General features: G+C 46.0%; 1 protein-coding gene across 1 annotated transcript in view; it reads right to left on the bottom strand.

The window, feature by feature from the left end:
* Window positions 1-9,337, bottom strand: part of LOC144141428 (venom metalloproteinase BumaMPs1-like) — a 60,539-nt gene extending 51,202 nt beyond the window's left edge. Inside the window, exons 1-2 of the mRNA XM_077672990.1 lie at window positions 9,178-9,337; window positions 3,947-4,125 (exon numbers count right to left, since the gene is read on the bottom strand). Of these exons, the coding sequence (XP_077529116.1) occupies window positions 3,947-4,125; window positions 9,178-9,223 (225 nt within the window). The 5' untranslated portion in view covers window positions 9,224-9,337. The remainder of the gene's footprint in view (window positions 1-3,946; window positions 4,126-9,177) is intronic.
* Between the last annotated feature and the right edge of the window lie 7,007 nt (window positions 9,338-16,344).

The following is a 16,344-nucleotide window of genomic DNA, read 5'->3' as shown; positions in this document are numbered from 1 at the left end:
TGAATATCTAATGCCAAAGATGCTTTGTGGAATTGAAATCTACTGCAAATGTGAAATACACCGTGTGTTTACTCCCTGTCGTTTCTTCTTTTTTAAAGAAAACTGTTTACCTCCACCCCCAAGAATTCTTTCACGACCGTTGGTGTCAACTTCTGTTGACACCAACAGCTCCCGCGAATCGAACCTGGAACTAATAAAATAGCAAAGCGAGAGCCCGTTGTATTACCAATTTAGCTACGGGTCCATATGGAGACGGGGAAGAGAGGTGGTGCACTAACCAAGCATTTCTACGGGTTTCCCCTGCATTCTCGCTGATTGCCACGTGATAGCGTGACGCTACCTCTCGCGCGGCTTTGCGGTCCGCTCACAGCACGTCTAGCGGCCATGTGTGTGGCTTCCGCATGTGCTAAGAGTTACAAAAATTAAAGGAAGCTTACACCAACGCATGTAATCTCACTTCTACTACGCCAATGTGCTAAAGTTTGTGGCCTCCAGTGTTGACGTAGAAAATCACAGCTCCTTATCGTCCGCCCTCCCGCCAAACGATACATCAAGGGACACATTCAAAAAGTCCTTGATGGCCAGGCCATCACTCTAAGCCCCAGCATCAGGAACGTGGGCCTACATCTCCAGGCCAACACCAAGAGTGGCGTATCCTCGCAGCGCCTCAAACACAGCATCAATCAAATCATACACATGATCAGGCGAGTTGCCACCAAGATGCCAGGCCTCAAGGAATCCGATACCTTTCGATTAATTCAAGCTTTGTCCTCCAGAGAATCACTAATGTCAAACCCCTGTCTTTTCCCCACTTGGAGGACTAAAGATGCTTTATATAATGACTATATAAAGGCGGTTGAGCAGGTGATTTGTCTTCCGATGAGTGCGTCCACATATAGGCTGCTTAGCACGGAGCTCTACAACATAATGGAACAGCTAATAGAGGGCCATGTTTCGATTCAGAAGCTCCGGTTCAACAGAACTGCGGCGGGTCGCCGCATCCTTCACCAGATTGCCTGGGCAGCGCAGAATGTCACTCTGCTTGATGTAGAACTAAAGATGCTCACTTTGCTTAGAAATATGAACCCCTCACACTACGAGGGTCGCCGACAAGCACGGGCTCAGGCGGTCAACACCACTCTCGGTGCAGATCCTGCAGTCATCTACACAGACGCCTCGCAACATCGAGGGCACCAATACGCCATCATCGTGGCTACTTCCAGAACCAGCGTCCTTGCGTGTACGCCCCTCAAGAACCACGACCTGACTGCAGCAGAAGAGGCAGTCATCGCCTTGCCTCTCACTCAACCGGGGGTTCGGAAGGTAGTCAACGATTCGAACAAGCCTACCGGAATTACCAGTCTGATTGAATGCCCCTACCTGCACTGCGTGTGCAAAAAAACCACTCCCCAAACAATTCCATTCAGCTCATCTCAACATCCGCCCGTGTTTCCAAGGAGGGCAGCGAATACGCCCACCAACAAGTCTGCGCTTTTACCCTCCGTGCTATGGAACTGCACGGGGAAGTCACCCGCTTGTCACTTTCAGGGAGATAACCCAGCATTACCGCCTTCAGAGACAGACCCTACCTTCGCCTCACCCTGACCTTTCCAGAGAACAACAAACTACCCTACTGTTCATACAATCCGGCTTCTTCCCACCCCCACCGCGTCTTTGCTTAATGCTCCCGAGTCACTATGAAGCTGAATGCAAATTTCGCTCAGAAGTAGGAACACTCCGCCACATTATCGGGGTGTGCGACTTAAGCCCTGAGCACCCTCCCCTTTTTCTGTCCACTACCCAACAAGAGCAAAGGGAGATGCTGCTGTCCAGCCCCTCTCTGCCTATCCTGCTTCAGCTGGTGGACAGAGCACAGGCGAGGCAGACTGCATATGGGCTCCAGTGAAGAAGGAACCCTGGGCCGCACTCTGGGCCGTTCAGAAATCTGAATAGGTGTATTTCCTCTTTCTTCTCCTCCCCCGTGCCTGCCGCCGACCTCGTCGCCTCCGTCCGCAGAGGCAGAAACGGCGAAGTAAGATCGTTTAACACCGGGTTTCAGCTTGCTTTAACTTTATAAAAAAAGAGTATCCCCTCGTATGCTACACCAATACAACTCAAACAACCACCGTTCATGCATCATGCATTGATTCATTCTTACCAAGATTATCTTTTTGAAGTAATAAATGGTGTGGTTAAGGGCATTTCACTTCTCTCTGGTTTGACAATTTGTAGAGCGACGTGAGTGAATTTAAGTGACGTCGCACGGGCAATCTTTGTGGGTGCCTTTTAGAGCTTTGCTTTCCAGCCACAATCACAGGGTGGATTGGCCAGAATTTTGTTTTTCCAAAATGTAGCTTTTACCTAGTTTTGTCTGATCGGTGGGTTCGGTCTTGTTTACACGTATTGACGAATACCTTGTATGCCTCTCGAGGCCTTTAGGGTACTCAAATAAATAAATAAATAAATAAATAAATAAATAAATAAATAAATAAATAAATAAATAAATAAATAAATAAATAAATGTAATTGTCGCTCAACAAAGTGTCCAGCTCACAGAGTAATTATCCGCATGGTACTCTGTACACCGCAGTAGTCGTTTTTGTCACTGGCTCCTCTCGAATCACTGGCATAACTATCTGATGGAGGCATGCATTTCTCTTTCCCACTGAAGTTATCATCGCTATTGCTATAACGCTGTAACGAACACAATAAATAAGCGGCCATGTCTCTCAGTGAATCGTGCGCACAGGAGAACGATCTATAGTCCAGGAACACCGTGCTGAACATTGTGCGGCACCAAAGTCAAAACGGAGAAAACTTCACCAAAGTTCACTTATTCTTCAGGAAATAGCGCAGCATGTATGCAAAAGATGCAGTGAAAAAAACGCGAAATTTAGCCTTGAATACACCTGTCGGGCATAGCCCGACAACAGACCGCTATTACCGATTCGCGTTGTCGGGCATGGCCCGTAAACGGACCCCGAAGGCTTAAGGAAGCTTGCACTTACTGTCTTCATAATTTATGTATGGCTCTGTAAGGTTTAGAAACACAGAACCATAATGGAGGTATCATAATAGACAATTTGTAGTGTGCGGTGTATTCGTGAACTACGGCGTTTATGTTAGGACCATTTTGGAGTAGAATCTATGCTCCGTGACGATGGACACAGTTCGGTAATGTATGAACCTGCGGGTGCATCAGTTCTTAGGCGAACAACAAAATATTTCCAAGATGTGGTCCACAGGAGTTGAACGGGTATGCATGTGGAGTTTCTTTTTTGAAAAAAAAAAATCCTGTTGTGCACTATTTCTAATTTTGGGACAATAAATATAAAATAATGTTCCTGATTCTTTTTTGCCGTTACTATTACACCCTGCTTTATCAGGGTCAGTTCTTTTTTCGATTCTTTTTGGTCACCCTGTCGTTATTTTTATCACAATTTGTTGCATTTTTAAAGAGTTCTTTGACTGCAGTTTCTATTGCGTGCGGCAGCCAGCCCTACCTACGTCACCTGACCAGGGTTTTACGGCCTTAGTTTGCAATTTCTGTACAAATTTGATAAAACAACATAATTTCTAATAAAACTTGGCTAAAAAATACATAATACATTATAGAGTCTTATGCCTGCACACAAAAAGTATTATTTCAACCTAAATGTGCATGTAATGTTAAACTCTTTCCAAAGAATTCAGCTCAACCTTGTCTCAAATCTTCGTGACATATTCATAATTGCAGTATCAGAGATTCCAAGCAACAAAAACCATAGTATCAAACAGCGTGCTTAAAACGTGCCCCCACGTACTTAGCGGTAAACAGAAATAGGACAGTGAATTTGCAGTGCAGGAAAATCACACCGTGTAGTTTTGTGTACACAACAGAACAGAAAGGTGTCATTTACCTAAAGGTGGGGCAAACACAAAATACGCTATTAAAAGGGATACTCACAAAGTTCGTAACGGCGATGCCATTTTCCCACTCCAGAACTCGAAGTTGAGGGGCTGCGACGCTGGCTTTTCTGAGAGTAAGAACGAGTTCATCGTGTACGTGCACTACCATCCTTCCAGCAGATGACCGCTCCTCAAGGAGCATAGGATAAACTACTCTCGACTGCAGCTCAGGAAGTCCTGAAAAATAACCGTTTTCTTGTGTTTTATGCAGCGTTCATATTTTTCCTCGGGGAATCTTAAGTCTGTCATGGTATTTTCCAAACCACCCCACCTAGCATTCTGAATTTTAAAAGTGTTTTAAAAAAAGAGACAAAGTAGTGACCATGGTATCGGTAAAAAAAACATTAGAACGTCATGTTACCTTGAATATTTCGGACAAAATTGCATATGTAATTAACATTTGAGGCCCTTCGAAGTAAAGTTGTCATATCTACTCACCCTAAAAGTGCAGTAGAGATAGATGAAACAGTTTGGGACGTTTAAAGGGCAAAAGAATGTGCTTTTATAAAAAGCGGCAAAAGGGCCGGAGAAATTTTAAATAGCGTGCGCCTCGCTACAACGCCCTATAAGGAAATAGATTCAGTGTACACTATCCAACGTCTATGATTATCAAGGCATGTCCAACACCATGACTTGCATGAAACATTTTTTTATAAAGGTACACGCGAAAAGGAAAAGGAAAATTAGTACAGGCTGGTTGTAGCGACGTCATATGCAATATACATTTACTGCGCTGTCTATATTGCATATGACTTGCAATATAGACTTGCGGATAGGGCGGATACAGCGGGGGAAGAGAAGGAACTTTTGGCGTATAAAGCACTAGTTCTCTGGCAGGTCGGCATTGAAACCACATTTGTGTGTCCTCTGTGTTCCATAATGTCGGAAGACAAAGACAGGTCAATAAAAGTACATTAAAAGACATAAAGAGAGCTCAAATAGGACAGGGTGGATAGAGAATCGTTGTGGCATATTCTGAAGAGAGAGGACGTTGACGCTTCGTTTTTACAGCTGCGTTAGCGATTTACGAGGATAAGAAGGTGCTAATGACGTGTCCGTGGCACAAGCACACGGACCTCCTCACTTCTAAACCAGTTGAAACGCGGGTGTCCGTTTTCGCCGTGGCTGTTCACACCCAATCCTAGAAGAATGTGAAGGCGATTGGAAAAGAATAACTTGTGTATTCGTATCATACCAAAGCAATTGGTATCTGTTGGCGCGAGGGATCCTGGTACTCATATACGCGGACAAAATTGTGGTAAAAGCAGATCACGCAGATTTAGAGAAGGTGGCCGACACCTGTGACTGGCAAACAACATGTCCTGTTAGGCGTAGAGAAAAAAAAATCTGCCGCAATTAAAGTAATATTTTAACAGTGCTTAGCATTCTTATGTCGCTTGGCAAGATTTGAATTCTTTACAGCCAACTTTTCTGTTTTGAAATTCTTTTCGACCAATCATTTCTTGTCATTCGATTACAACCTTTGCCCATAGAAGTTCTGCCAAATCAGCATTTTCCTGTAAAGTCAGGGCGTTACAAAGTTAGCCATATGTAGCCATTTTTTCTGTATTTCCTATTTTTTGGATTTTAAAAATACTGTTTGTCCGGTTAGCTCCGTGTACGTTGTTGTAACGATTGCATCTGGAACTTCAGCCAAAACTTCTTTGTTGTGTAAATGCGGTGTGTACACGGTTTGCCTCATTTTGCTATTTTTTCACTATTTTTCTTATCTTTTTGAAAATATAAAATTCAGCTCTACCATTTGTATCCACTTACGCAATTATAATTATTAGAAGCTCAACTTTTGCCATATCGCCAAATCTGCAGTTTTCTCGAAGTCCAGGGAGTTTCACAGATGGCGACTTTCCGCTATTTTTATACATATTTTTTAGTTTTTCGGTTTCTCATAATTCCGTTCGACCGATTATCTCCATTTACGCAACTCTAAGGTTCTACAGCTTGAACCTCCGCCAAATCTGCATTTTTGTGGAAATGGAGGCCGTCACAAGCTTCTGGCTGTAGGGGTACTGGGCAAAGGAATCAACGAATTATAACGTCATGGTGCATATAACGTCATGGTGTTTAGCGGGGGCGACATTTTTCACCAAAACCTTTGGACCAATAAACATGCTATTAAAAATGCAGTATAGATGCATGGAGGTCTGGCTAAACAAAAGAAATGGCTCTGTCAATACCAATACGCAGTGAACAGTAGAAAAGAGGAAAAAGTGGTGGTAACAACACGGGGCCTCTCGGAGGTATAGTGAGCATATCTTAGCATTATTGATTGGGAAGTCAGGATTGGTGCTAGTGTTTATACTTTCGGACGCTGTACAACGCTTAAATATGGATATCAGCCGATAACCTAATCGTAGGACGTTAGGGTACCACATTAATTAATTGCAGTAGATGGTGATATGCACAAGGCTTTTTGAAGCCAAGGTAGGACATTGTACTAGATTTTGCAAGATGTCGTTAATAACTTCGACGAGGCTAAATTGGAAATAATAATAACACCCAGTCTCCAAAGAGGACCATAAATGTTACGACAAAAATGGAATAATAAGGAAAATAACCCAACAGTGGGCGTTGAAAATAATGGGAACGACGCTGTGAAGACATGTAGGGCGGAAACAATGGACACAAATACTTATTGCCCGCCATAAACCAGCTAAACAAAGAATAAAGACAAGAAACGTTTATGGTAACGCTCAAACGAGTGCCCTGCATTTCAATACCCGAGCTGGCTGCTGTAGAACAAGTACGTATGTTAGAGATACTGGCAACATGACTCGGAGCACATGAGGAAACACGCAATCACTTAGAAATGAAGTGGTAAGGTATACATGAAGCCTTCATGAAAAACTATATCTGATTACCTGACAAGAAAAAGCTGCAAGAGAGCTATAGAGTACCGCTAGAAACAATATTACCTTCACTGCGTAATCTCAAAGAAAATATGGCTTAGTGGAAAGATGGAAAGGGGAGTATGAAAGTACTTGTGAAGGTGAAATAGCATTTCTCAGGATGTTGGTTCAAAAAGTAAGCCGTCCTTTATCATGATGCGTATAGTATTAATCACGTACGCGCCTACACTTCGTCATGCATATAAAAGATTTGATGCGTAGAATTTGCTTTGCTGCTGGCCTACTTAGTACTCCTGCAATCACAAGCTCACATAGGCCAGTTAGGTATCGCTATGTGCCTCGAATTCAAGTTTACAAGGCGGCGGCCACAATGCATGTGCTGTTCCGAAGTCAACTGGAGGCACATAACCCAGTGGCGCGTGGAACGTTTGTGCTAAAGCTTTTATGAATGCTCTTTGTTCAATTCCTTTAAATTGTGCGCCGTACCTTCAGTAGTAATGAATGAATTTTCTCAATAAAGTAAGTAAAGTCGCTGGGGCACTTGCTGTTAAAACATTCGTTAAGTCACTCCTGACACACTCATTGTTTACACCTAAGTAAAAGATAACGATGTTCTTATGGCATTTTCAGCCATTTCCAATGTCAGCATAAACTAACAAACAGTCAACCAGAATTGTTCGATTGCGGAGAGGTTCTTTTTTTCGGATATTTTACGAAGAATGCGGAGAAAAAACATGTGGATGAAACTTTATCGTTGCGGTGTATTATTAATCTCGTGTCCTGGTGAAAAACAATATTGTATGCTCGTTTTATTTGGTTTCTAAACTTTGTAGAGGTGGTGTATTTTTGTTAGGAATGCTGCGGCCCCTCCATTTATCGTCATAGGTTACAAAATATTCGCCCAATACACGTGTGTATAGCTGCTTCGGCTAGCGCCCTTATGGTTTCCTGCTCTTCAACGCTTGTGCACGTCGCCCGACAATTTATGTAGGTGCTTTTCCCACAATTGTTTTTTGTCTGGTTACATATGAAACGTCTACTTGCTGTTGTTCTCGCTTTCTACATTTCGGCATACGCAATAAAACGATACAACAGAGATTTAGTGTCCCTATGAGGCGCTTCGTTGAATTTCCAAACAGTAGAAAATGTAAGTAATTTTCTTTTGAACTCACTCACTTTGCTTTCATTTTATGCGTGCTTTTGGAAATATCTGCATCAATTTGCGAGCCTTCTCTCCGATAAAGACCCCGTGCTACGACTTTTCGTCCAATGCCCTTTTTGACCTTCTAATTTATTAATACTATCTCTGACCCCTATCACGCCGAGAAACTCAAGACGTAGTTCCATATAAGTGGGTATAAAATAGCTGAACATCTCAAATTACGTGCGAAACAAAGACGCTGTGAACAAACGTACAAGAAGGTAAAGGGAACTCTTCACATCTATTATTTGCTTTGCCTTCAGAGTGACATTACTTTACCATTCCCTTCAATATTCACCAAATTATACGTGTTAAGAAAACGTTGTTTCAAGCACGACACCACTATTACCTTTACGCAACATTCAAAGAGGGTAAGTAGGGCTATCATTTCTGTAGAAAGCTGAGATGTAACTGCCCTGAGTGTCTATTACAAAAGTTAAACACAGCCCACTCACGAATGAGTCGTCACTACATGTCGATCACGTGATAGAAATTGAGCTACCCGAACGAAGAAAAGTTCCACCAGCTTTTTATAACAACACGTCAGTGCTATTTCTCATGGAGTGATACAAGGCGAATGATATAAAAGTCCGCTTTACTGAGTAAAGAACGTATGCAATCTTTGTTGTACGCGGAGTGGACATGAAGAGGAAATTATTTTCAACAGCACTATTTGCAGTTTCAAGGTAAAATTTTAGTTTGTTTCGTACGACCCTTGCATCAATTTTGATCACCCTTTTGCTGCGAGGAATTCCCACACACTATCAGCTTTCTCTCTCATCTCCACACACTTCGTTTATCTCCGTATTCCTTGTGATGTGGATATTTCAATAATTACAGATCTGCATTCACCATACGCGGACAGGTGCGATAGCGTTAAGACATAGTTCTGAAACACTTCCAATTATTTATAAAAATTGCATGCCACGTTGAACCAAAGCACTAGACCACAAGACCAGTGTGCAAATCGTAACTCCGACTGGACTGGCCAACTCTGAAGCATCGGTTTACCTCAATCTTCCAGGCTCCTGTATTACGCATCTTTCATAAAATATACGATCAATGTGTCGAATAAAATTTACGTTTCTCCACACCCCAATGCAATAGGTGCACGATGCCGCTCACTATTGAGTCAGTAATATAAAGCTGTCTTTTTCTTACCCTTAACAAGGAGCACAAATCCTAAAGCCGAAAAAACGCGCAGCATCTTCAGCGGTACTCTAAGCACTGAAGCACGACACGTTGTGAAAATGTAGATAGACAACGGAGGGTTTATACAAGTGCTTGGCCAGCATAACGTCAAGAAGTGAGACGTCAGATGGAAGTCAGGACTGTGCACATAGCATCCTTTTGAGGATCCTAAATAGGTAGACCTTTAAATCAAAGCAGTCATACAAGGCCAGCGATTTTGCTAAGAAAATGGTTGTACTAGGAATAGGTCTGTAGTTTCTTGACTTCTCTATCACGCTACTCTGCACCTTTACCTTTCTTTGTTTTATAGCTAGCTGTGCGAAGAGACCTATAACATACTTAAAGTGCGAGTTCACTGGCAACGGAGTTTGAAAAAGAAACCAATTCGAATGCGTATTGAAACCACTACAATGAAAACGTATAGTTGTAGTATAATAATAGATGCCTCAAGCAACGCATGTCAGCTGTATGCTCCTTTCTTTGAAATAGATACGCCGGAAAAATCACTGTTTTTGACTAGGCTATATTCTTATACAGTTTAACGGAGATATATGGAAGTACCTAAAAAAAGACATACACTGACTCATTCAGTTTTGTATATTTGGAAAAGGTAGCGTTGGCAGACAGGCGAAAGGTCGATGAACTGTGCCTTGCCCTGGCCATCTCCCAAGCACATGCTGCAATAGACAACCGCGTGAAAGGAAACAGTACAGAGCGTTGAAACTTTATTTACGGTATCTGTGGGCTATAGAGAGACCAAGGTTAGCTTTAATGAGCGAAGTAATACAACAATCACATGAAACAATGAATTCCTCTCCATTCCGTTTCGGGGCATTTCATTGAAAGCTTGGAGGCCTGATTCAGAAGCAGCCGCTATTTAAAAGACAGCTGATTTATACTTTTCTGTGAAAAAAAAGTCTGGGTTTTTTTTCTGTGAAAAAAAACTCACGGCAAGACGTCTGGTCTACGTGCCACGGTGAGGCAAGGCCGTCGCCAGTCTCCGCTACGGTTCCGGGCGCCGCCGCCAAGGCCCGGGACATCGTCGCCAGCACGGGCCACCGTCGACTGGGCTCCGGCGTTCCGAACGGCGCGTGACCGGGCGCGAGGCGGGAGCAAGACCGTCAGCGGACCCGGCTGAAAGTCTTCTGGCTTCGGAACCTGGGTAGCCAACCTCAACGACGCGGACACCGCTACGAGGGCGACGTCGGCACCCGCGTCCCATACAACCGACCGTGAGCGTTTCCTGCCCTCGGGACGTTTACGCGGGGACGGTCGCGGACTTCGTAGTTGCGGGCGCTGGAGCGGGCCGCGTGGGCTGTTTTTATTATCTGAGTTTCTCCATAACGCTTTGTGAATTCCCTTTTGTCATTGCTTAAACCATCTGTGCTGTCCAGTCTGTAAATATAATGCCATTTCCTCATCCGCACCAAGAGCGTTCCCTCCGTTTCGTGTGATCCAGCCCATTTCATTACAAAAAGTGGCGAGCCTGCCAGGATCCGTATCATTAACATCTGCGAAAGTTGGTTGAATGCTGTGTGCGGACGAGTGATCTGACATTTCGAAGATGGATTTGGAAAAGTTAATGGCAATAGGTTCACAGCTAGGATTGACGGGACCCGAACTTCGGCAGTGGATTGAGAACAAGCGTGCGGAGGAGAGGGCTGAGAGGGCAGCTGAGAGAGAGGCCCTTAGAGAAGCAGTGGAAAGGAAAAAGGAAGCTGACGAAAGGGAGTTGGCACTCCTCCAACTTAGGCTGCGCATCCAGGAAGGGGCGCAAAACACTCCAGCAGTTACTGGAGAGAGTAGCGCTGGCCCCAACACGCTTGTGATCAACCCACAGAAGTTGCTACCCTTGTTCGATGAGAGGCGAGACGATTTGCACGCCTATCTGCAAAGGTTCGAGCGCGTAGCAACGGGTCAGGTTTGGCCCCAAGACAAATGGGCGGTTGCCATTAGTATGTGCTTGTCTGGGGAGGCACTTTCAGTTATCGGCCGGATGACTGCAACAGAGTCGTTGGACTATGCGAAAGTCAAGAACGCTCTGCTGCAACGGTTTAAGTTTACTGCCCAAGGATATCAGGACAAGTTTCGCAAAGCACGAGCTGAGGATGGCCAAACAGGGAGGCAGCTAGCAGCTAGGATATCCGGTTATTTCGATCATTGGATTGAAATGACCGGAATGCCAAAAACATTTGAGGGTCTCCGCGATCATGTCATTGCGGAGCAGTTCCTCCGCTGTTGCCATCCGAAGCTCGTAGTCTTTTTAAAAGAGCGCCAGTGCAAAACTCTGGATAACTTGGCAGATTACACCGACCGGTTTCTGGAGGCGCAAAACCTCCCAAATCTTGGGAAAGGCCCAGATGACGCAGAGCAATCGCAGAAGAATGCGCAAGACGCGCAGAAGAAGCAACCTCCCAACTGCTTCTTGTGCAACCGGCCGGGCCACCGCGCTTCGGACTGCCGCAGCACCGCAAGGGATCCACCGAAGTGCAGCGCCTGTGTACGTGTCGGGCACAAAACAGAGGACTGCCAACCTGGGTCAGACGGTGAAGAGCAGTTGGCTACTTGCGCACTGACCATGGCCTCTCCAAATCATCCGGTGTGTAGCCAGCGGAGTGCTTCCGGAGCAAATGCTTATCCTTTCGCCCACGACCGCGGTCAAGTCACTGGAAAGGACGCGTTTTGCGTGAATGGCATGCCTGTCGTGGAAGGCCGTGTTCAAGGGAAGCCTGCTACAGTCCTTCGGGATACTGGAAGCAATACCGCCATCGTTCGGAGAGATTTGGTTGAAGACGGTTGCTTAACCGGAAGAACAACACGTGTATCACTTATAGATGGCTCCGTGAAGCAATTAGCCCAGGCGAGGATCCATGTCGACACTCCGTACTTCGTAGGTGAACTCACCGTATCGTGTATGGAGCGGCCGATCTACGATCTCGTCCTCGGGAACCTTCCGGGTGTCAGAGCGGTGGGCAACCCGGATCCGCACTGGAAACGCCCCGATGGACGTTCATTTAACCTGGTGAAGAATATCACCAAGGAGCTTGTCTATCCGAGCAAGAATGTTTTGGTGTCGGCCGTCGCACAGGTGACCTCATCAAACATCAAGGCCTGGAAAGCGCTTGTGATTCCGACCACGGACACCGAAAGAGAACAGCTCGCCTGGGAGCAGCAAAGCGATCCTTCGCTCAGAAGCTCTCCTTCCGCAAGGTTGGACAAACAGTCTCATCAGGGAAAAGCGGGAGCTACCGTTTCGTCAAGACCAGCGACGTCTTACATCGTCACTTCCACCTTTCAACGGGTAGAAGATTCACACAGGTCGTTGTGCCCAAGTCCAAAAGGGAACCTATCCTTCGATTTGCACACGAAGGCTTCGGTGCAATTCATCAGGGCTTACAAAAAACCGTCTACCGCATCTTAGACGAGTTTTACTGGCCGGGTCTGCGCGGAAACGTCAGACGCTTCGTCAGGTCATGCGACGGTTGCAAGAAAACATGTACGGGCAGGGTTGGAATACCACGACATGGAATATCTCATCGCGTTGCTGGGTACAAGCAAGGAAAGTGCGACTTCGTGGAAACGAATGGGTCTTCCCTAAGCCACGGCATAAGTGGCTCGAACCTACCTCGTCCACGGACCTTACAGAAGATCCTTGAGTTTAGAAGACCAACTACAAAAAAAGCCCTGTAGTGCTTTCTCACCTTGACTGGGTGCTACCGGAAGTTCATTCCGAATTACGCTGCCATTGCCGAGCCTCTAACTGACCTGATGGATACAACAGAGACAAACTGGCTTGCTTGGGATGACTCTCAGGAGGCTGCATTCAACACCCTGAAGCAAAAGCTCCCCCAACACCTTACAGGACTAAACGACTTGTCTCCACCGGGAACCCACGCATCGGACACCAACCTTGGCGCCTCTCGTGTAGGCCACCGTAGGGACAATCCTTTGGAACCTGTCTCCCGGGCTCTTACTAAAACAAAAGAGCAGGAATAACATATTTTGACAATACCTACAATCGGCTGAGCTTGTCCACAGTTTTGCACTGCAGCTTGCCATTGTACCAAAATATTTTTCGCTGATTTTGTCACGAGCTCTCCTACTGTAGGAGCTTATCGTATTATCTTCTTTTTACGTGCCTTAGCAACTTGCATGCTTCCGTAGGACACAATTTTTGTGAGGACAATGTTTTTGTGTATGTTGGACTGTTTTGGACTCTGCTTTGGACTGTAGAATAGTTGTTCCATGAACAACTTTCTTAAGCTTGGGGTAATGTGATGGAACATACCCGCGAAGGGGAATGACGCCACATTCTACGCGGGAAAAAAAAGCCGAAGCTCAAGGCCAAGCGCCTGCTGATGAGTTGGAAAGAAGAATAGGTGAACAAGGCACGGGCGCAGGGAGCGAGACGGAGCCAGGGAACAAGGCGGACTGAACGGGGCACGGCTCTGTGCGACCTCACGGCAAGACGTCTGGTCTACGTGCCACGGTGAGGCAAGGCCGTCGCCAGTCTCCGCTACGGTTCCGGGCGCCGCCGCCAAGGCCCGGGACATCGTCGCCAGCACGGGCCACCGTCGACCGGGCTCCGGCGTTCCGAACGGCGCGTGACCGGGCGCGAGGCGGGAGCAAGGCCGTCAGCGGACCCGGCTGAAAGTCTTCTGGCATCAGAACCTGGGTAGCCAACCTCAACGACGCGGACACCGCTACGAGGGCGACGTCGGCACCCGCGTCCCATACAACCGACTGTGAGCGTTTCCTGCCCTCGGGACGTTTACGCGGGGACGGTCGCGGACTTCGTAGTTGCGGGCGCTGGAGCGGGCCGCGTGGGCTGTTTTTATTATCTGAGTTTCTCCATAACGCTTTGTGAATTCCCTTTTGTCATTGCTTAAACCATCTGTGCTGTCCAGTCTGTAAATATAATGCCATTTCCTCATCCGCACCAAGAGCGTTCCCTCCGTTTCGTGTGATCCAGCTCATTTCATTACAGTTTACACCAATCTCTTCTTTGCTGAACTGTTCCAGCCTAAGTGTGCTTGCGTCCCCACTTGTGAAATCAGGTTTGTCAATTTTTCCAAGTGTGAGTCCGGTGAAAAAATGTTCAAGTCTTAATTCCGCGTGAGCTAGACACAGCCTTGCTCAATTCCACGGTTCTTTTCCACTGGTACACCCTGCGCACACTCATACTTCCGCACGGTATTGCACTTTCTGGCCGTTCGTCCCGCTTAGATGAGGTCTGGCTCCGAGTACTTCTCTGGGGGTGGCTCTCACGCCAGCAGTGAAGAGGACGCGCTCTAAGGGGTAGTTACAACTACCCTGAGAGAAATGCCATCATTGTCGTTGTGCGGGGTCACTCACCCCAGACTCCACGCCCAGCGTCCAAAAAGAAGCAGCCAGCAGCAACGGCGAAAAAAAACAGGAAGGAGAAGAGGTGGTGTATGTGGAATGCATCGGTGACACAGCCGTCGGGCGCCCAGACCCGAGCATGTAGCAGCGGTCATATACGGACAACACCCACCTCTACGGTCAGGAGGTGATCAAGTCGGGCATCGGGAGGGGCTACACTACGTCAACGAGGCCTGCATTTGCTGCAATTGTAAGAGCCCACCACACGGTGTACCACAGTGGACCTTCAAGCGTTACCTGTCCGCCACCAATGGCGCCGTGCCGCGACTTGCCCCTACCTACGCCGCTGCGCCTCAGACGATGTAAAATTGCGACAGGATTGGTGCAACTATAATCCGTGTACCCTGGTCCTTCTTGTACTTGCACTTTTGTTTCAGAGTTTGCCGGATCACTAACCGTGAAATATATCATATAATAGTTTTGACGGCGCTGCATTTAGGTCCGGCAACAAACTTCCACTTGTTTTTCAAATTCGCGTTAAATGGATTTGGTTCATTTAAAAAAACAGCTCATATATCAATGGGAAATCTACAATGTTGATTTGTGTCTTTTACGCGTCATTGCCTTGTTGAGCAATTCATAAGCAAACTAAAACACAACGCGCCTTTGACCCAGGACCTTTGCAATTTTAATTCAAACATGTTACACTATGACCATTCTACTCAAAAACGTTGAAAACGTTTAAAAGCAACTGGCGAAAGCTAGAACCACACATTGAGAGAAAAGAAGAGATGTTCGACCAAAAAATAAGTACAGTAATCGGTAGGGATAGTTTCATGAAGCAGAACAGAAAAAACAAAAAATTCGCTAAGGGTGACAGTTCAGAAATTATAATCCCTAGTAAGCAAGATGCCTGGCACGATGGATGGCAAAAATACTTGATCTCAAGCAGAGAACATAAAACCGACAAAAAATGTTATAGGGGTGAACTCTTGCTGGCCCCAGAGTAGCCCTGGAGCACCGAGTAAGCGAGTGCAGGGGAGGGGAGGAAACTGTATGGGCAGCTGGATCATACAAAGGAAGTAGAGTGGAAAGCCAGCTTCAGAGACCAAATGAGAACGCTAAGCAAGCTTTATTTGAGCGTTACGCTAGACTAGTGGCGGATGGAAGATTTTGTTTTCTTGTGGGGTTCCCCAACAAAGCGGAAGTGGCGCACGTGAAGGGGAAAAAAAGGACGAATAACACAGAAAAAGAGAAAATAATGCTCAAAAAGGAAACATTCTAATGTGTCAAATAAAAAGAAGCATTGGGGCGCCATGCCGCACTCTGCGTGACTGTCTTTTTTTTTCGTCACTTGTGAAATTTCAAAATGTCCGTTTGTCTTGCTGAGACATACATTCAAGCTAGATAATATAGGCACGTTGCTTACGATACAGAAAAAATGACACTTGATGTAACGCAGTGTTAACGGCCACGGCGATTCTCCTTCCCTCTTGTCGCAAGAAAAATGCAGCGGAAGTGCTAGGCCCCTTCGCCGCCGTTGTGGCGCCAGTTCCAGGGGCATCTCGCATTATCTGGTGATGGTTTAAAAGAGTTAATTATTTTCTTACCGTGAAGCGACGATGGAAGAACACACAAAATTTTGAGGAAAGCAATATTCATACAGGAAGTTGGAAGTGCGAATCTGCGAACTGCACTTCCAAAAAATTCCAAATGCAGCCTTGTGTAATACGTGCAGAAACCGCTGTTCCCAATGCTAGCTGCTGTCTACAACGGTGCATATGAAATAAATGA

Source organism: Haemaphysalis longicornis, unplaced genomic scaffold, assembly GCF_048455015.1.
Source record: "Haemaphysalis longicornis isolate Haplotype H1 unplaced genomic scaffold, Haemaphysalis longicornis Haplotype H1 scaffold_6, whole genome shotgun sequence".
Classification (NCBI taxonomy): Eukaryota; Metazoa; Arthropoda; class Arachnida; order Ixodida; family Ixodidae; genus Haemaphysalis; species Haemaphysalis longicornis.
Note: the sequence above shows the minus strand (reverse complement) of the source record. Positions and strands in the feature narration are given on the sequence as shown.